General features: G+C 43.4%; 1 protein-coding gene across 2 annotated transcripts in view; it reads left to right on the top strand.

The window, feature by feature from the left end:
* The window catches only part of LOC121573995 (coronin-1C-A), a 54,498-nt gene extending 39,554 nt beyond the window's left edge, over positions 1 to 14,944 (top strand). For both annotated transcript variants that reach the window (XM_041886458.2, XM_041886468.2), the window contains exons 3-11: positions 5,400 to 5,522; positions 6,607 to 6,736; positions 8,413 to 8,594; positions 8,754 to 8,873; positions 9,045 to 9,149; positions 9,390 to 9,535; positions 10,022 to 10,079; positions 10,400 to 10,642; positions 12,046 to 14,944. In XM_041886458.2, the coding sequence (XP_041742392.1) occupies positions 5,400 to 5,522; positions 6,607 to 6,736; positions 8,413 to 8,594; positions 8,754 to 8,873; positions 9,045 to 9,149; positions 9,390 to 9,535; positions 10,022 to 10,079; positions 10,400 to 10,642; positions 12,046 to 12,165 (1,227 nt within the window). In that variant the 3' untranslated portion in view covers positions 12,166 to 14,944. The remainder of the gene's footprint in view (positions 1 to 5,399; positions 5,523 to 6,606; positions 6,737 to 8,412; positions 8,595 to 8,753; positions 8,874 to 9,044; positions 9,150 to 9,389; positions 9,536 to 10,021; positions 10,080 to 10,399; positions 10,643 to 12,045) is intronic.
* Positions 14,945 to 21,034: the final 6,090 nt, after the last annotated feature.

Genomic DNA, 21,034 nt, shown 5'->3' with positions numbered 1-21,034 from the left:
CTGTGCTCTCAAGGCCATACACTCACAAAGGGAAGCGGAAAGGTGGACCTTTCCATGGTGCTCAGAGGGGAAGCATGCGTGTAAGACCTCTCTTAGTGTGTGAGTATCACATGTTTTGCTGTAAGGATGTGTTTGTGCATGATGCCTCTCTTGGGTTTTAGGGATTCAAAGTGTCAACGTTGATGTCATCGTCCATTTGTTTTGTTATATCTTGTTATGAGGTTCAAGCACATTTTGTGTAACTTCACTTGTTGCTATCCAACAGGTCTGCTTGCTTGACAGACATTCTATCATAGGATATCATACAGCACATAGCCTAGTCAAGGTCCTTGGGTGTTCTGGTCATTTACAGAATACAGTAGTAACATATTGAACACTAATGACAATTGAATAATGTATAGACTGCTGCTTACATTTGGATTGCGTTATTCAATACAGGCTTTAGCTTATATATTTGATGGGTTGCCTCAATTGCGTATGATTTTGACCGTGCTATTCAGCCTTTCTACTAATGTCAGTGGTTTGCTCAACAGGCTGTCAAATATCTCCAACTCCCACCTGTCTACATGAAACACACTCCTACCCAGTCTCCTGTCTCTCCCACTGTGCTCCCACTGGACTGTTTGCCGTGGAGTTGATGATCAGCGGTCTGGTCTGCCATTCCTTGCTTCTTTGCTGGTTTGGTCTGTTTCAGGAGCAGCTCTTATTTTTTTTTTGTGAAAGTGTTCTGTGATGTCACTCAAGGCAGGCATGTAAAGGGGCTGTGCCAAGTAGCTAACTGTCTTTTCTTCACTGTGTTTCTACTTGTAGCCGGTCCTTGTATTCTGCCTGATCTCTAGCTTAGAGCACTATTCTCTACTTACGAGCATCTTTTATCAGCACCTATCCACTTACCTTATCTTCAGCTTTAGCACATTTTCACCTGGCACCTTCTTCTCCGGACTGGTTCCAGTTCCACATAGTTCTGTGGTTACTGAATGACATGAGGGTAAATATTATCACACTGTAATAAGAATCAAGGCTGGCCGTATCTTTTGGCTGCGTTTACACAGGCAGCCCAATTCCAATATTTTTTCCACTAATTTATCTTTTGACCAATCACATCAGATCTTTTCACATCACATATTTTTCAGAGCTGATCTTATTGGTCAAAAGACCAATTAGTTTTAAAAAAAAGTAAAAAATAAAATAAAATAAATGAATTGGGCTGCCTGTGTAAACGCAGCTATACATACCTGCCTCAGGCTGCGTCTCAGGGAGGAGCCAGTCAGTCAGAGCAGAGGCAGGTTGCCACAGGCCAGTCCTCCTACTGCTCCTTATTATCTCTGAGAATCTAGCTTAGTTACCTGTGTTCACCTGAATCAAGGAAGTTGGACTCTGGATAAGAGTGTCTGCTAAATAACCAAAATGGTTATAAAAATAAGCCTGATTTTGTCATTATGCGTTGAGAAGTCGTGGTCTAAAAGAGTAAGATACATGTGTATACGGTCTGTACTCATAAACAGCAGCATGGTGGTGTCGTGCCTGCCTTGGAAGTGTTTGAACAGTTTGGCTAGGATCTGTTTATTGGCAGTCCTTTCCTAACCACAGTGACCTCACCGTACACAAGCATTCCAGCCTTTTGTAGATTATCACAACGCTTTCAAATAATAATTATTCAGGCTTGAAGCGAGATCCTCTCCTGTACTTCTCTGACTGGAATTCCTTATTGTGTATAGCAGAGACAAACACGATTAACACCTCAAAGAGTGGTGCGTTTAACACCCCCGCGGCCCTCTCACTCTCATTAGTCACAGCCATACCAGAGCTGCCTGGGGTGTGGAATGACTGGAACGACAGGCTCTCAGGCCTGCTGGAAGGCACGTCAGCAGCCCTGTGAGCTGTGTGGTAACAGGCCTACAGCAGCCCCTCACTCCTGTTGGGCAATATGTCCCCTATTCACAAGTCAGCCATGTAGATGATTATTGGTTGGGTGACAGTCTGTACTGTACTCCTTTTTAGTTTTTTGGTAAAGAACAACAAAAGCGTGTTGACAAAAGCATATAATTTGAACAGGTGTGTGGGAGTTTCCATGTGAAATGTGAGTCTCCTGTTGAGTGCCGAGGTCCTCCCCAGACCCTGTGCACATAGTCCTAGTCTGCAACTGTGTACCAAATGTCACCCTGTCCCCTATATAATGCCCTACTATTGACCAGAACTCATAGGGCTCTGGAGAAAAGAAGTGCACTCTATAGGGAATAGGATGCCATTTGGGGTAGCCCTAATCTCTCTGGGGTCTGTGAACCAGGCTGCAGCTAGAGGACATGATACTGCTTATGTCAGCGGGAAATACCACTGAGACAGGCAGGCAGCAAATACCACTAAGACAGGCACCCACCTGTGTGTTTTATAAGCCTACCGCTGTATAATGTAGCAGTGTTTGTCATTCACGATCAGCACATACACTGAGTTCACAAAACATTAGGAATGCCTTCCTAATATTGAGTTGCATCCCCTTTTGCCCTCAGAACAGCCTCAATTTGTCAGGGCATGGACTACAAGGTGTCGAAAGCGTTCCACAGGGATGCTGGCCCATGTTGACTCCAATGCTTCCCACAGTTGTGTCAAGTTGGCTGGATGTCCTTTGGGTGGTGGACCATTCTTGATACACACGAGAAACTGTTGAGCGTGAAAAACCCAGCAGCGTTGCAGTTCTTGACACACTCAAACCAGTGCGCCTGGCACCTACTACCATACCCCGTTCAAAGGCACTTGAATCTTTTTGTTTTGCCCATTCACCCTCTGAATGGCACACATACACAATCCATATCTCAATTGTCCCAAGGCTTAAAAATCCTTCTTTAGCCTGTCTCCTCCCCTCCATCTACACTGATTGAAATGGATTTAACAAGTGACATCAAGAAGGGATCATAGCTTTCACCTGGATTCACCGGGTCAGTCTATGTCATGGGAAGAGCCTAATGTTTTGTACACTGTGTATAGACCCATCTACTGCACACACCCAGATTCTAGTCTGTCATCTCACACCTTTGTTGTCCCTGTGAAGAAAAAAATAAAGTATACTGAAAACCTGCAGCTCAACATGTCACAGTCAGATGAAGCCAGGGAAACTACAGCTCTGCTGACAATGAGGACATTATACAACCAACCACCCAGCCTGATGAAAAACATTGGGTGTGTTCCACATTGCAGCCGACTTTAAAGGCGAGTCGAAACTGACTGATGTAGAAATCCCCATGCATCATAAATAACTACTCAATAATATTTGTAGATCAGTCAGTCACAATTTACCCATGATACATCAGTTTTGATACTCTCGAACAAAGCCATTAGCTAGCTGTATGTTGAAGCACTGAGCAAGGCCGAAGCAGCTAAGAGGAAACGGTAGTACTGAGCAGTATCCTGTGCTATTATAGCCTATCCCTCCCTCCCTGGCCCAGAACAGCTGCTGATTATTCTGATGTTAGATTTCCGGGAGTGTTCTCTGGACAGGGCGAGGCATGGACTAGGTCATGTGATTTTAGATTCATACACACTCAGGTATAGCACACTCGCATAGACTTTGATCACTGAGCTTGGAGTTTGTGTCATGGCCCAACTCTGATGTTGTGAGGGACTCTGAGCTGTAGGGAGGGCTGTGAATGTGTCCTGAGCAGTGCGTTGTGGTGTGAACCAATTGACTGTCATCTATGACCACTATACCCATGGCAATGTCTGGCACTCCCAAAATGAGACCTTTTTACCAGATTAATTTTTATTTGTGTTGAACTACTGTTACTCACTGACCATTATTGTAATCGGGTTTTAACCTATGACTGTGTGTGGTGGGTTTTAACCTAAGGCTGTGTGTGGTGGTTTGAACCTAAGGCTGTGTGGTGGTTTTAACCTAAGGCTGTGTGTGGTGGTTTGAACCTAAGGCTGTGTGTGGTGTATTGTGACATGTGAACAGCAGAGTTGAACTGGCCAGTCTTTGTTTTCCCCAGTGCCACAGCAGGCAGGGAAGTAATGGAGAAATATGGAGGAGACTTCAGACAACATACTGACTCATATCCTGTTCTGGTCTGAAATGGCTGTCTGGGTCCTAGTGGCCAGTCTGCTGTTACACAAGCATTTAGACATAGGGCCTAGACCGCCCACTCAGGTTCATTGTTTGTTACCTCTCTCTGTCCACATACGCCTCTATTACATGTTCATGATTCTTCATACTTGAATATTTTTGTTCTCTCTGACTTCACGCTCTGAGGTTATTGTCTGAATGGTTTTGAAGTCAACACTAAAGGCTGTAGTGCCTAATGCTTACAGGTACTGTTATTTTGTTTTCTAATGTCTACAGTAGAGACCTGGAAAAGCTCTTCTCTACCCGTGACTGAATATGTAGCACTTAAATTTAGCCCCTCTGAAACCATTGTTGTCATGGTGCCCAGTCTAATGCTAGAATGGCTGTGGGCAGTGAGTGATTTTCATGAGGCAGACCATTATGCTCTAAGTATGGCTGCAGCCAGCAGGGCTCTCTGTCTCGCTGACATCATCTGACTGTCGGGCCCTGCGGTGGTCTGGTTGGGGAATCAACAGACGGGAGCATGGAAAAGGATGTGTTAGTCTCCCGAATCCAACCCTAACCCCTCTCAGCATCTTCAGAGCTATACGTTACCCAGACTTCACACTGTGGAGAGCACCTGATCCTCCAATCACAATAGGGTCAGAGGTCAAGATATTACCCGCCCTCACAGACCAGCCTTCCCTTTGTCTGGCTCCTTTGTGGTATGTGTGTGTGTGTTGTATGATGACTGGGGAAGTGATTTCTGGCCATCTGGCCTGTGTGTTGTATAAGGGGGTTATATAAGGGGCTCAGATTGGAGGTTAGCTCAGTGTTTCACTTTAAAGAGCAAAAACTAAGCATCTGCTGGCATGCGTCTGATGACGTCATCACCACCAACAACACACCTTAATTTACATATTCAACAAAGATAAGCTCTAATCTAAATGAGTCCTAGGCTGTAGCTATGCAGCAGAATTGCAAACAGAAATAGATTTTTGAGGCTATGACAGTGCTAAGCTGGGGAATCTCTCTCTCTGTTCCCCTCTATGCTCTTAATGCATTAATGGACTGTGTAATTTGGACCGAAACACAGATTTAAATACAGGTAGTCAAAATGTGTCTTGTTAATGTTTGACTGAGCTCCTCCTCCTCGGCTGGAGGTGTCTTCCTGTTCTCGGCTCACAGGGATGATATCAATTGCATACTCCTTGTTTTGTACATCGTCTCTGGTTGGTTGGCCTAACCCTGATTTTATGGTTCAAGTTAAACTTGTGTCAGGTTGTTCCCTCAGATCACCAGGCGTCAATGACATCCGTGACTAATCTCATGTCTGCTTGTGTATCTGCTTGTTTCTCCACAGTCGGGCCGCATTGACAAGGCCTACCCCACAGTGTGTGGTCACACGGGCCCTGTGCTGGACATCGACTGGTGCCCCCACAATGACCAGGTCATCGCCAGTGGCTCGGAGGACTGCACAGTTATGGTAAGGTTACAATCACCCCTCTCCCTCACACGCCTCAGCAGAGACTGTTCCTCTCAGTGGAGCAGTACACTAATGTGTGTTTGTTCATACTTAACCTGTTGCTCTATACACACCCTCTCACCGATGCCAACCGACAGGAGATGACACATTTTGGTTGTGAAAGGCCAGACTGATAGTGTAGGGAAGGGTGCCGAATCAGATGGTGATAGGGTAGCTAAGCATGGGTGCAGGCAGGGCTCGCCCTCTAGTCTGGATTAGATTAGACGCAGAGAGAGACGTGTCGTATAGGAATCAGCTCTGGGGAATGATTTAGCCTTTTTATAGGGCTGAGGTCACTAACTTGTTTGAGGCTGGTGCTGTACTTTTCTCCATATGTCCTTATTTGGGCTGTGAACGGCAGTGATCAGTGTGTGCAGTGTACTTCACTGTGCTCTACCACTTCCCCACCTGTAGGCGTTGACTTCCCCAAGCAACTCTCTGAACACCAGAAAAATACCTCAGTCTGTGAAATGGGTGCAGTGTTCCAAGTGTATTTACAGAAGTTGAACCGCCAAAGGTTCCTCTCTCTTCAGAACTTTTGATATTGCTGCTAGAAATACCCCCTGAATAGGTTCTCTAAAAGTAATGTTGACTTTAGATTAAGTTTCCTGATGTGTTGCTGTTGAGACTCCTGAATCCATAGTGACTTTCAACTTTAGTCTTCATTTCCATAGATCATGTTCTGATTCTGCAATGTTGACCATATTTGTATAGTCTCTACTGGCTGTTTTGTCAGGAGGAAGTAAGCTACTCAGTATGTACATAAGTATGGTGAGTGACTTTAGATCTCTGCTGCCACCTTGAGTCTCATGGTTGTAAGTGTGATCTACTGACTTACTGTCACAGTAATGTCAATCTAAAAGGGTTTTTGACAAGTTGGTTCATGTGAATGTACTGCTTTCTGCGGTCCACCAGTTTAGCGCTTTATGACACAACAGCAGGGGAACTGCAGCCATACATTCTGACCTCAGTATATGATGCTATAATGACCCTAGCTATGCCCTGGTCCTCACCCCTGACCTCTGACCCTTCTCTCTGTCTGCAGGTGTGGCAGATCCCTGAGAACGGACTGGTTACTGGCCTGTCTGAGCCTGTTGTGGTCCTGGAGGGACATTCCAAAAGAGTTGGCATCATCACATGGCACCCCACGGCACGCAACGTCCTGCTCAGTGCTGGTGAGTGGTGTCCTCCTTATCTCCCGATTGGCGCAGTGGTCTAAGGCACTGCATCGCAGTGCTAGCTGTTCCACTAGAGATCCTGGTTGGAATCCAGGCTCTGTCGTAGCCGGCCGCGACCGGGAGACCCATGGGGCGGCGCACAATTGGCCCAGCGTCGTCCAGGGTAGGGGAGGGAATGGCCGGCAGGGATGTAGCTCAGTTGGTAGAGCATGGCGTTTGCAACGCCAGGGTTGTGGGTTTGATTCCCACGGGGGGCCAGTATGAAAAATAAAATAAAAATATATATATATATATAATAATAATGTATGCACTCACTAACTGTAAGTCGCTCTGGATAAGAGCGTCTGCTAAATGACTAAAATGTAAATGTAAAATGTCCTCTAGTGTTGCATGGTATACCAAAATGCCTGTACTTATTCGATACTAGAACATAAAAAATGGTTCGGTACTATAATTTTTGTTACTTCCGCTACTTCTGTCGAATTTCTCACGGATCAACTCTGTATCAGCGCAGCCAATGTCCCCCTTAGCGCGAGCGCACCGTGCCTGCTACACTTAGCCTGCACTGGGAGTCTGGGCTGCATCAGGTTTGCTCCCCACTCATGCTGCACAGAAATGAACACACTTGAATAATGCGACACGGCATGTAGAAATGTTGAAACTGTTCATTACTGTTCGCAAAACAATGTCTACAGGCTAGAACACTTTACAATGCAATAAGATACCAGTAGCTTCCAGCTTTGTAGGTTAAGTTTCCTTACTAGCTGAAGCCAACATCAATTCACTACCCTAGTACTTTGTAACGCAAAATATGCTGATTTCAAAGCTGATTGCTACCAAAACTTTATTGATTCACTTAATCGGACTCGCTCACGTCTCTCCCAAAGATGATCTATTGCCTCAGCGAACTGACTGTGTGTGGGCCATGACAGGCCGCACCCCTCTTGTGAATGATGTCATTACTGGTTAGAGACAGCGCACACTTTTATAAAAATAAACTACTTCTATGCAAATGTTGTTGCTCAGTACAGTACAATACATCCCAAATGGAAGGGAAACAGATTGTCATCTGTAGCCCCATGAAATCAGCCAAAACAAGCTCAATTACTCAATGCATGCACACACACTCCTATTGAATATGCATTCATCTGTATTGCAGATAGGCCTAGGCTATATCTTGATTTATCCAGTTTATCAATAGAGATTTACCATTCCAATTAAACATTTTATATTTTAGTCATTTAGCAGACGCTCTTATCCAAAGCGACATACAGCATTTTCGTACTATAAATAAATGATTACCATTATGTTATGTACTTAGTGGTAAAAACAAAGTCAAATTGATTGTATAATTGATTAATTAATGCATACATGGCTGTCTCTGAAAAATGTTGACGTAAAACATTTCCAATGTAATAATGTTGAACTCAGAAATGCCTAAGGATTGAACAGAGCAGTAGGTACGCTAGCGTATGCTACTGTACCTGTAGACGTCGTCATTGCTTAATTGCCAGAATCTCACAGTATCCCTTTAAGAATGACCCTGTCCTCCATGTCAAAACCAAACCAGAATGAACTAAGAGTTGTAGATGGTATTATCTTGCCATATCAGTGGTATTGTGTCCATGCTTCTCTTGTGTATTGTGTGTATATTAAATGTGTGTATTCCTCAGGCTGTGACAACCTGATCATCATCTGGAACGTGGGGACGGGCGAGGCCATGATTCAGCTGGAGGAAATGCACCCTGATGTCATCTTCAGCGCCTGCTGGAACCGCAACGGCAGCCTCATCTGCACCGCCTGCAAGGACAAGACCATCCGTGTCATCGACCCCCGCAAGGAGGAGATCGTAGGGGTGAGCACCACTGACAGGACTTTCACTAACAAATCTGCTGTATAGGGTTGTCAAATTCCGGTAACTTTCCCCCAAAAGAATCTAATTTCAAGGGATCTCTCTGAGATGATGATTTAGGATGTACGTACATTATGTTGATGTTGACCCTCTGTGTCACAGGAGAAGGAAAAGGCACACGAGGGGGCGCGGCCGATGAGGGCCATCTTCCTGGCGGACGGGAACGTGTTCACCACAGGCTTCAGCCGTATGAGTGAGCGACAGCTAGCCCTGTGGAACCCGGTGGGTCACCCTGTCCTCCTCACCATCACAACTCCTGGGCTGAGTCCCAAATGGCACCCTCTATTCCCTTTATAGTGGACTACTTTTGCACTATATTAAAAGTAGTGCACTATATTAAAGATGTTACTGGACTGCTCAGTAACTGACTTTATGTCAACGTTTAATTTACAGCAAGCCATGGACGAGGCAATCTCAGTGCATGAGATGGACACCAGCAATGGAGTTCTCTTGCCCTTCTATGACCCAGACACCAATGTGGTTTATCTGTGTGGTAAGGTAAGTGGAGATTACATACATACACATCCATTTGATCTGCTGTGCATGTAACGTATAACAGGTCTTACTTTGATCCATGAAGTTAGGCATGATGAAGTGTTATCCATGAAGCCATTACTAAAACGTCATACTATATCTTAAACTTTAGTCTATTGCTGCTCATTAAGTCATCAACCCAAAAAAAAAAAAGGATTTCAGACAAACACTAAAAGGCCGTTATCTTGTCTCTGTGGTTTGTAGGGTGACAGCAGCATCCGCTACTTTGAGATCACAGACGAGGCCCCATTTGTCCACTACCTCAACACCTTCACCACCAAGGAGCCCCAGAGGGGGATGGGATACATGCCCAAGAGAGGTCTGGACGTCAACAAGTGTGAGATCGCCAGGTAGGGCTCGCTGGATAGGGAAACGGATCAGCCATTTTAGGACTGCTCTATCATATCTGATAATCATGCTTTGTTGGGCACAACCCTGATCCAGTTCAGCAAGGTCTAGTTGATTAGTTGAACCAAGTGTTTTGGTGCTTGGCTGGGTCTATGATGAGGGTCAATGAGGTGGCCCTAAATGGAAGGCATGACTTGTGATGTGACACTATTAGCTGTCCATGTCCACCAGGAGGCAGCACAGAACCACATGTTGGAGGAGAGCTCTTTCCTTCTAAACTGTGTTTAACTCAGGCCCTGCCAACCAGAATCATGTACCATGCAGTTCTACAGCTCCATATTTACTGAGGCTGCCTGAGAGTATTGCCAGTGTCCTGGAAGTAGAAGTGCATTGGGCTGGGCTGCAGTGTGTGTAAAAGGATGTTAGACAGTAGGCCTGTTTATATGATGTTGTGAATAATATGCTTATTTGTACTTCTATGTTGACAGGTTTTATAAACTGCACGAAAGGAAGTGTGAACCGATCATCATGACTGTGCCCAGAAAGGTGAGCTTCTTCATTCTGATCTAGAGACAGTCGATATATGAATGATTTCAACAATCAATGCCACATTTAACTCAAGCTGTCTGTTTTGAGGCTAGGGATAGATTATAGAATATTGTGGGGTGATTTCCTGGACACAGATTAAGAAAGCAAGATCAATGAAGAATCTCAGTTGAAAATGCTTTTTCATCCAGGATTATGTTTAATCTGTGTCTTGGTAACTGGAACTATGCATTTGGTACAGTGTTCTCTAACAGCTGTCTCTGTGCCCCTCTCTCTCTCTCTCTCTCTCTTTCCTCTCTCTTTCCTCTCTCTCCCTGCAGTCTGACCTGTTCCAGGACGACCTGTACCCAGACACGGCAGGACCAGACTGTGCCATCGAGGCGGAGGATTGGTTCGAGGGGAAGAACGGCGAGCCCATCCTCATATCCCTGAAGAACGGCTACGTCCCTGGCAAGAACCGCGACCTCAAGGTGGTCAAGAAGAACATCCTGGACAACAAGCTGAGCAAGAACGCGGAGAAAAGGGGCCCAGCCAACAAGTCTGCCTCGCCCACTCCATCCAGAGTGAGGATTACTGTCTGTCTCTGTCTGGGGAGGACTCTGACTGGGTTGTATTGGAGAGACTGTTACATTCTCTCTCCACTCTATTTCATTGGTTCCCAACTCCAGTCCTAGAGTACCCTCAATAGCACACATTTGTGTTGTGTTCCGGACTAACATACCTGATTAAACTCAATGAGGGCCTGATGATTAGTTGACAAGTAGAATCAGGTGTGCTTGTCCGGGACTACAATAAAAATGTGTACTGTTGGACGTACTAGCGGACAGGAGTTGGGAAACACTGCTCTATTTTATGGATACAAGTACTACCCACCAGACACCAGGATATTATTCTGTATGTGCAATGTGCCATTAGTGTTTTGAGTGGAAGTTGACACCAGACTGGATCAGTATACCAACATTACAGTATGTATCTACATGGGTATGTACAGTGCTTTCCCAGGACTAGTCTGATGATCACCACACCCACCACCACCTTACCACTGAAACAGGCATTAAATGGCCTTTAGTTCAGCCCTGGCCTCGACATGTTGCAGCCGGGGACTTGGAACGTGAAGAGGGGGGTGGCTGCCTGACTTCATAAGGTGGTTACTAGAAGTCTCCACCCCCCTCGCTCTCTCTGACCCACTAACTGAGGGGCGGTTGCTGCTCTGGGCGTCCTGCCCCACCTCGCCCACAACACAGCCACCCGCGTGGGACCCAGCCCTGGCCTCCGCATCTATCTGCAGCTCTGGCCTGTAATCATGGCAGACTGGGCGCACCATGTTAACCCTCAGGGTGTCACAGGGTACTGGAGCCCTGCCTGCCTGCAGCATAACATGCCTGCAGGGATAGAATGGATCTGAGGAAATTCACTAGATATATATATATATATATATATATACATACAGTGTGTAGACCAGGGATCATCAACTAGATTCAGACACGGGCAGATTTTTTTTCTTGAGTGGATGGTCAGGGGGCTGGAACATAATTACAAATAATTTGCAAAATGACCGCAAGAAGCCCAAAACGGATATAATATTTGACTAAAACATAATCATTTCAAAACTTGCTTACATTTTGTATTCGATCATATTATTATGGGTGGGAATATTTTGGAACAGATTTCCAAAATAAAAATCATTGGCACTGATTTGCTGGTGTTTTTACAGTACAACAATAAAACTTTAATAAACATATATATTTTTTAAATGCTCATTTGGGGGCCAAATAAAATCGTCCGCGGGCCGCAAGTTAGGGAACCCTAATGTAGACCCTACATTTCTTTTCAGATAACAAAATACCAAATCTGTTGAATTCACAGCAATTTCGTCTTGGTGCAAAAGCTTTTAACTATACTAGGACTGGTACAAACATCTCCAGAAAGGGCCTCTCATGTCTTGCTCTGTCTCTGTATTCCTCAGAAAAACGAAGCCAAGCTGGATGAGGTCTTGAAAGAAATCAAATCCCTCAAGGACCTGGTCAGCAGTCAGGAGAAGCGAATCATCCAACTCGAGGAGCAGATGTCCAAGATCGCCATTTAAGGACCCTCCCGCCAAAGTTCAGGACGATCCATTGGCTAGGAGGTGGGCGGGACCCGTCACTGCCAATCTCAATGACAGCGTTCCGCCTGAAACCTGCCTAGCAACAATCCCAAGCAACATTCCGAGATTAACTTTTCTTAGTCAGCCCCTAACCCTCAGTTAACATTATGGAATAAGAGAGAAATATGGCAAACTATTCCATTCCTATTAATAAGTGGCAGTTTAGTCTTGTTTATTGAATGAAAAAGTCTTACATATTCTTTTTGCTTTTAAGATTGTGACCAAGAAAATTCCAATGTGAAACGTTCCTATTTGGGTAAACCCAAATGTTTTATATGTAGGTAGCAGTATTTTGTCTCCCCCATATCCCAACTTCTTATGTTGCCAAATTTTAAAGGAGTTTTGTTTACACACCTCCTTGACAGTATTTCTTTTTCTTTTTTCTCTCTTTGTTTTCCGGGAAGATTCAAAATACAAACTATAAGGGACAATGCAATAGGCTGGTAATGCAAGGGGGGGAGATTTAAACAATCAAACAATTACTGTAAAAGACAATGGAGGAGAACTAACTCATGAGAAACTGACTGACCATCAAACACTCGATCCTGATGTATCACAGTAATTCTGTTGTCTTTGATGCCTAAAAACTCTGAGGTGTAAAAGTGGTGGCGTGATTCTGGCTGTAAGTGTGAAGGTTCTCGCTCTCCTGCCTGGCTTTTCTGAACCTCTAAATCCTTCCCTCTCCTCCCATCTTAGTGGACTAGATTGTAACGGGACCGCTGTCTTTACACTTGCTAACATCTCCTGACCCTGACCAGAGTTAATACATTCATAGATATTCTACTCAAGAGATTCATTCTCCACTGTTCTTTCTCCATCTTTGATCTCTTACTCTCTAGCTTGTTTTACTAAGCAAGCAGCAAACATGCAGTCCTTACATATCATTTGATACCTGGTATAACTTATGTATGCAACTTGAACAACGTTTTGATAATCTCCATCAATTTTGTGTCCCAGGAACAGAAAGGGTTATCAGTGGACTCCCCTTAGCTTTGTAGATGAAAACGACAGGTGAGATGTCACCCTGCACATTGTACTTCTCGTAGCCTTAGATTTTCCCTTAAACTGGTTTGTTTGGAGTTGTTTACAATGCACGTGCCCCAATCCAAAAATCCTTTTGAATCATTTAGGTGACCTCTGCGATCAACATTGTTAGCGTTTGAGTCTTATGAAACTGAAATGTGCCATAGTTTGCCAATATGTTCCTTGTTTGTTTGTTAGTATGTCCCACTCTGGCCCTGTGACACAGATGGTAGGTATGTACTATAATAAGCTCTGCACTGTAAGTCACAGTGCTGCTGCTGACACATGATATGCAGTCACCTGGGTGGCTTGTACGGGTTCTTGTGGCAATGTCCTGTGTGCTGCCCAGAGAAGGACCAATGGAATTGTGGGTTACCAGGCTGGTAAACATTCCCACAGACTTTTAGCAGTGTATCAGCCTTGTTCTGCCTCTGAGGTGTTTGTGTGTAATCTGTGCTGTCATAAACCCCAATGTTGAACCATGCCCTTGTGTTCAAATCAACTTCAAATGTATTGATCACATACACATTTAGCAGATGTTATTGCGGGTGTAGCGAAATGCTGTGTTTGCCAGGATGCTCACTATTCACCACCTCATTGGCCCATATCCATACAGCCAACCAGAGGGTGAGTGACCGGGATGTGTCTGAAACAATAACAATTTTGACTGTTTTGATCATGGTTGACAAGATGTAACGTGGAGATGTGTGAATATGTCTTTGGCCTGGTTGGAGTTGTAGAGGATGCACCTTTTTATGAGTTTTGTTTTTGTTTTCCCAGATAGAAAATGTGAGGAGGATTTTAGATATTATATGGGTTCACCGTAGGGTGTGACCAAGGTTCTGGCCTATGATAACAGAATTGGATGGTGTGGTGGTGATAGTAGTTTATATACTGTGTGTTTTAGCCTGTGCTTCCTTCTCCGGCTCTCCCGTTGCAGATATCCCACTATGTGTACTTCCTTATCAGGATTTTTAATAGTTTCCCCTTAAATACTCAGTCACATCACTAGAGAATCAGAGGAACAAGGAGTTGTTTGGATCGTCCGAATATTTGATGGTGTTGCCAACTGCGATATTAGTTCTGTTGTCATGCTATTTTTGTTATGCTTATTTTACAGCGGAAGGGTGGGTTAGGTTTAACTTTCAGAGTTTGTTAGCCTTTAAAGTTTGTTACCACTGAAGAGATCAGAAAGTGCCATATAGTTGTGCACAGGAAGTGCTTAATTGATGACTGCGGTTTGAGAATGGTGTGAGTTATTTAGCAGGAGAGAGTGGATAGGCACCCTGAGTGGAACTTTGACAGTGGGGTGTTGGGCATAGAAAGCACTGAGAAATGTAAGTTTATATCAATCAATCCATCTTGGCCTCCCAGGATCTAAGATTATATCCGTGGATTCAGTTTTACACTAAATATGCATCGTCTGGTGTTCTGTAATATTTTATTGGGGTTGAGAATTACTTCAAGGTGTTCTACTGAGATATGATATTGATCTGTCAGGGGAGGTTGTCTTGGGCCTTGTCCTGTACTGCCCTGTAAGTGCTTCTCCTCAGCCTCCTTGGACCACTCAAGGCAGCGAGAGATGTGATGTTTGGAATATTAGTGAATAGCTATTAAAAGGGACACTGTAGGTTGGATAAATATGCTGTAGAGAGATAGATGTATGTGATGTTTGAAATAAAGGCCTAGAAAATGATTTAAAGCTTTGTAAATATTTGTTTTCATTTATTTGTTTTGTTTATTGTTTTGGGCTGAAGTGTGTTTGGGAGTTGGGTTATGGTTGGTTTTGAACGTTTCCTCTTGTCTGCTTTCCCTGCCCTTGCCATAATGCGTCATGACAGAACAGAATCTCCATTCTATCACAGGTATTATGAATACAAAAAGAGAGAAATGAATAACAGAAGAAAAACAAACAAGAATTCAGCCTCTTGTGGAGGTCTGTTAAGCATTTTTGTTCATTTTTTCTGCTTCAAGTATCAAACTTATTAATTATCAGAAAAATGAATAAAGAAAAAAAAGAATTGTTTTCTGGTGTCAAGTTAATGAGTGATCCAGAGGAGTGGGCAAACGGCAAACATGACTTGACCATCTTCAAACAAGCAATATCTGAGATACAGTGCATTCGTAAAGTATTCAGACCCCTTGACTTTTTCCACATTTTGTTACATTACAGCCTTATTCTAAAATTGATTGAATAGTTTTTTCCCCCCTCATCAATCTACACACAATACCCCATAATGACAAAGCACAAATGGGTTTGTAGAAATGTTAGCAAATGTAAAAATAAAGTGAAATATCACATTTACATAAGTATTCAGACCCTTTACTCAGTACTTTGTTGAAGCAGCGATTACAGCCTCGAGTCTTCTTGGGTATGACGCTACAAGCTTGGCACACCTGTATTTGGGGAGTTCCTCCCATTCTTCTCTTCAGATCCTCTCAAGCTCTGTCAGGTTGGATGGGGAGCATCGCTGCACAGCTATTTTCAGGTCTCTCCAGAGATGTTTGATCGGGTTCAGGTCTGGGCTCTGGCTGGGCCACTGAAGGACATTCAGAGACTTGTCCTGAAGCCACTCCTGCATTGTCTTGGCTGTGTGCCTAGGGTCGTTGTCCTGTTGGAGGTGAACCTTCACCCCAGAATGAGGTCCTGAGCGCTCTGGAGCAGGTTTTCATTAAGGATCTCTCTGTAATTTGCTCCGTTCATCTTTCCCTCGATCCTGACTAGTCTCCCGGTCCCTGCCGCTGAAAAATATCCCCACAGCGTGATGCTGCCACCACCATGCTTCACCTTAGGGATATTGCTAGTTTTCCTCCAGTCGTGACGCTTGGCATTCAGGCCAAAGAGTTCAATCTTGGTTTCATCAGACCTGAGAATCTTTAGGTGCCTTTTGGCAAACTCCAAGCGGGCGTTGACTTCTTGACTTCTTTCTTATCTCATTCTCGTTGGCACCAAAAGTAAAAAAAGTGTTGATAGGGGACAGAATGCGGTCGGACCATCATATAATAGGCATATACATTACTCTTACTGAATTTCCACGTGGGCGAGGATATTGGAAATGTAATCAAAGCCTATTGGATGGTAATTTATTTATAATTAGAACAAAGGAATTTATAACTGACTTTTTCCAACATAACATAGGTACAGCGAATCCCCTTATTGTATGGGACACCTTTAAATGTGCCTTTAGAGGCCATGCAATTCAGTATTCATCTCGAAAACAAAAGCAATTTAGGTCAAAAGAGTTTATACTAACAAAGGAAATAGAAAGTCTAACAAAACAGATAGATGGCAATAACTGTAACATAGAGGCTCAGAATAAATTAGAGGAAAAACAAAAAGAAATGGAGAAACTTATTCAAGAAAGATCAAGTGTAATATATTATAAAAATAAAGCAAACTGGATGGAATATGGGGAAAAATTCACAAATTCTTTTTTAATCTTCAACATAGGAATGCTACCAAAAAGAACTTAATGAAACTGGTTACAATTGACGGAGTCACCCATAATTCACCAAATGATATTTTGAAGGAAGAAACAAAGTACTTTAAGCATATGTTTTCTTTTCAGTCGCCTCCATCTCCTCTAACTGAAGCTAATTGTAGAGATGTTTTTTCTATTGATAATGTCAAATTAACAGCCACACAGAAAGACTCATGTGAAGGTGAAATTACAGAGGAGGAACTTCTGGATGCAATTAAAGACTTTATGTCTGGGAAAACTCCAGGGTTGGATGGCATACCAGTCGAGGTATACCAAACCTTTTTTGATATACTAAGAGGACCGTTATTAGCATGTTTTAACCACTCCTATGTAAATGGTAGATTATCAGACACTCAAGAAGAAGGTCTGATCTCATTATTACTGAAACAGGATACAAGTGAAAAATATAAAGATCCAGTCCATTTACAAAATTGGAGGCCCCTTACACTTCAGTGTTGTGATGCAAAAATCCTAGCAAAATGTATAGCGCATAGAATTAAAAAGGTATTGTCGGATATTATTCATTCTAATCAGACAGGTTTTTTACATGGAAGATACATTGGAGATAATATAAGGCAAGTATTGGAAACAATAGAACACTATGGAAAATATGGGAAACCAGGCCTGCTATTCATAGCAGACTTCGAAAAGGCATTTGGTAAAATTCGACTGGGGTTTATATATAAATGCCTGGAGCATTTCAATTTTGGAGAATCTCTTATAAAATGGGTCAAAATCATGTATAGTAACCCTAGGTGTAAAATAATAAATAATGGCTATTTCTCAGAAAGTTTTAAACTGTCAAGAGGAGTGAAACAAGGTTGTCCACTATTGGCATATCTATCTATTGTGGCCATCGAGATGTTAGCTATAAAATCAGATCCAATAATAATATCAGAGGATTAGAAATACAGGGCTTAAAAACAAAGGTGTCATTGTACGCTGATGATTCAGGTTTTCTTTTAAATCCACAACTAGAATCCCTCCACAGCCTCATAGAGGATCTAGATACATTTTCTAACCTCTCTGGATTACAACCAAATTATGACAAATGTACTATATTACGTATTGGATCACTAAAAAATAAAAAATGTACATTACCATGTAGTTTACAAATAAAATGGTCTGATGGTGATGTGGATATACTCGGAATACATATCCCAAAGGAAATAAATGATCTCACTTCAATACATTTTAATAGAAAGTTAGCAAAAATAGATAAGATCTTACTACCATGGAAAGGAAAATACCTGTCAATTTGTGGAAAAATCACCCTGATTAACTCTTTAGTATTATCCCAGTTTACCTATTTGCTTATGGTCTTGCCTACGCCTAGCGAACAGTTTTTGAAATTATGAGAAAAAAATATTCAATTTTATTTGGAACGGCAAGCCAGACAAAATTAAAAGGGCATATTTATATAATGAATATGAATTCGGAGGACAAAAATTATTAAATATTAAAGCATTAGACCTATCACTAAAAGCTTCAGTCATACAAAAGTTATACTTAAATCCGAACTGGTTCTCAAGCAAATTAGTAAGATTGTCTCACCCAATGTTCAAGAAAGGCCTTTTTCCCTTTATTCAGATTACAACAACTCATTTGCAGTTATTTGAAAAGGAAATAATCTCCCAAATATCACTCTTTCTAAAACAAGCCATAGAAAGTTGGTTGCAATTTCAATTTCAAATAATGCAACAAATATTGTGGTTAAATTCAAATATACTAATTGACAAAAAACCTAACTTTTTTGACAATGTTTAAAAAAGGTAAATGATATCATTTACCATCGTTTTACCATCGTAAATGATATAATCGGTAGGACTGGTGGAGTTATGTCGCACATGCAGCTAACAAAAACATATGGAAATGTCTGCTCTACCCAAAATTACAACCAAATAATTGCAGCCTTACCACAAAAGTGGAAGAGGAAAGTGGAAGGGGGAGAAAGTAAGGAACTTGTCTGTCGGCCTTGCATTAAAGAACATAATTGGTTAAGGAAAACTGTGATAAATAAAAAAGTATATCAGTTTCACTTAAGGACCAAAGGATTGACAGCCGTCCCATATAGATTGCAAAATAGTTGGGAAGAGATCTTTGACGTACCGATCCCATGGCATAGTGTTTAAGAACTGACACGCAAAACGACACCGGATTCAAAAATTAGAATCTTTCTATTTAAATTATTATATAAAATTCTTGCTACCAATAGAATGTTATTTATATGGGGGATACAATCTTCCCAGCTCTGCAGATTTTGCTGTGAAGAGACAGAATCATTAGATCATTTGTTTTGGTTCTGTCCATTTGTAGCTTGTTTTTGGACACAGGTCCAGGAATGGCTAAAGGATTGCAATATTTACCTGGAGCTAACCTTGCAGATAGCATTACTGTGTGATCTGAAAAGTCATAGTCAATCAATCAATAATATAATAATACTTTTAGCAAAAATGTTTATTTTTAATTCACAATCTGTAGAAGCAATGAGAATAGAAAGGTTCAGAACTTTTGTAAAACATCACAGTACGGTTGAAATATATATGGTGTGACGTCACGAGAGGCTACACAGCTTTCAGCGGGATTGCTCAAGTAGTGCAAGGAGACAAGGTTCAAACAAAACAAGGATTTTATTATAGGTCTTGGGAAATTAACGAAAATATAACAAAATTCTGTTCTCTTGTGGCTCTTTAAGGGTTAACAGTTCAGGGATGTCTCTTCCACATCCAGAATCATAATTCTCACTCGCTCAGATAACTTTTCCCAGCCTTACTGTAGTCCACGTTGCAGCTAGTGGCCAACCCAGCAAAAAGTCCTTCCAAATGTCTCTCACGTATTTCCACAGGTGCATATATCCAAAGGTGAGTATTTCCCAAAGGTAAGTATCTCCAAATCCTTATATTCCCTCATGGAAGTGGACGTGCAGCACTCTTGTCCTCCAGAGAGCCCAGGTTGGAGACTGTGTCTCTTCCCTTCCCCAACCTTCAGCTCATCAGCTCCTCATTTGTTTCAGCTGCGTGGGAAGATTGGCCATAGAGGGGTGGAGTTCCCCGACCATACCAGCAGATGGAGCCATAGCTGTCTGGGTTTGCAGCCACCTCAGGGGGGATGTAACGTCCCTCCAGGACACAGCCTCCGTGACATCACACATCCCCCTCCTCGGGACCGACGTCCTCGTCGGGGTAAAGGCAGCGAAGAAGGCATCACGCCGGGAGAGGGCGTCCGCATTGCCGTGGTGCTTGCCAGACTGCTCTCTCTTCAACTCCTCCAACTCTAGGACCAGGGACTCAGCCTCCTGTTGTCTCTCCTTGAGTTTCTTACTGAACGCATCAGCCTTGGTTTTAGCAGAGTTTAGCTTCTGTTGAGCAGCTTTCAGTTCCTTCTCTCTCGGCCTCCGCATTCTTCATCTTGTTCTCCAACACCTTGTACTTCTCCTCTGCCTTCTTCTGGACCTCCTTACTACTGCGCAGGGTCTCCTCACACTCCTCGATGGTCCTGCGCAGCCTCTCCAGCTCCTCCTGTTGCTTAGGGAAGGAGCTCTGTTGGAAGTTTAGCCTGGAGGATATCTAACTCTTCTGTCTTCATGTCTAACTGTTGCTTTAACAAACGATACCTCTCAGCGGTCCCCTTCAGACCAGACAGTTCTTTGTCCAGATTCTGTAGCTCCGTCTCTGTGTCGGTCTGGGCACCTGCCATCCCTATCAGAGCCCGGGCGGGAGTGAGTAACTCGGAGGATTGCACCGGAGCCTTCCCAGGATGAGTCTTGCCTCTCCGTTTCCGAGGTACTCGGGTTATCCTCTCCTGAGACTCTCTCCAGAGTGGGTAAAAGGCTGGGCAGTCTCGTCCAATTAGGACAGGGACGGGGAGGGAATCAACCACCCCCCGCCGTCGTGTGTATGGTTCCCGTGTGCTGGTCATTGTAAGTTCAGTAATGGGGTATTCTCTGGTGTCCCCATGGACACAGGAAACTGGGAGGACTTTCCCGGGGTCAGACACGTTGGGCCCACCAAATCCTTACGCACCAGGGTGGCCCGGCTACCAGAATCCAGTAAGGCCTCCACATCATGGTGATTCACAGTTACCGGGCAGGTGGGGGGGTCGATCTGGGCCGCCATCTACGACTCCCAAGAGTGAGGCAAAACGGTGTGTGGGTGCTGAGCTGGAGGACTCCGCAGTGGGCATAGGTTCATCGGCTGGTTTCCCACACTGCCAGAAGATATGTCCCATCTCCCCACACCCGGTAACACTGTCGAGTTTCCCCCTCCTGGTGTACTCTTCTTGGACCCGCCTGGTTTCTGGCTCCC

Source organism: Coregonus clupeaformis, chromosome 18 (genome assembly GCF_020615455.1).
Source record: "Coregonus clupeaformis isolate EN_2021a chromosome 18, ASM2061545v1, whole genome shotgun sequence".
NCBI classification, from domain to species: Eukaryota; Metazoa; Chordata; class Actinopteri; order Salmoniformes; family Salmonidae; genus Coregonus; species Coregonus clupeaformis.
The sequence above is the reverse complement of the archived record's forward strand: the minus strand, read 5'-3'. Positions and strand labels throughout refer to the sequence as shown.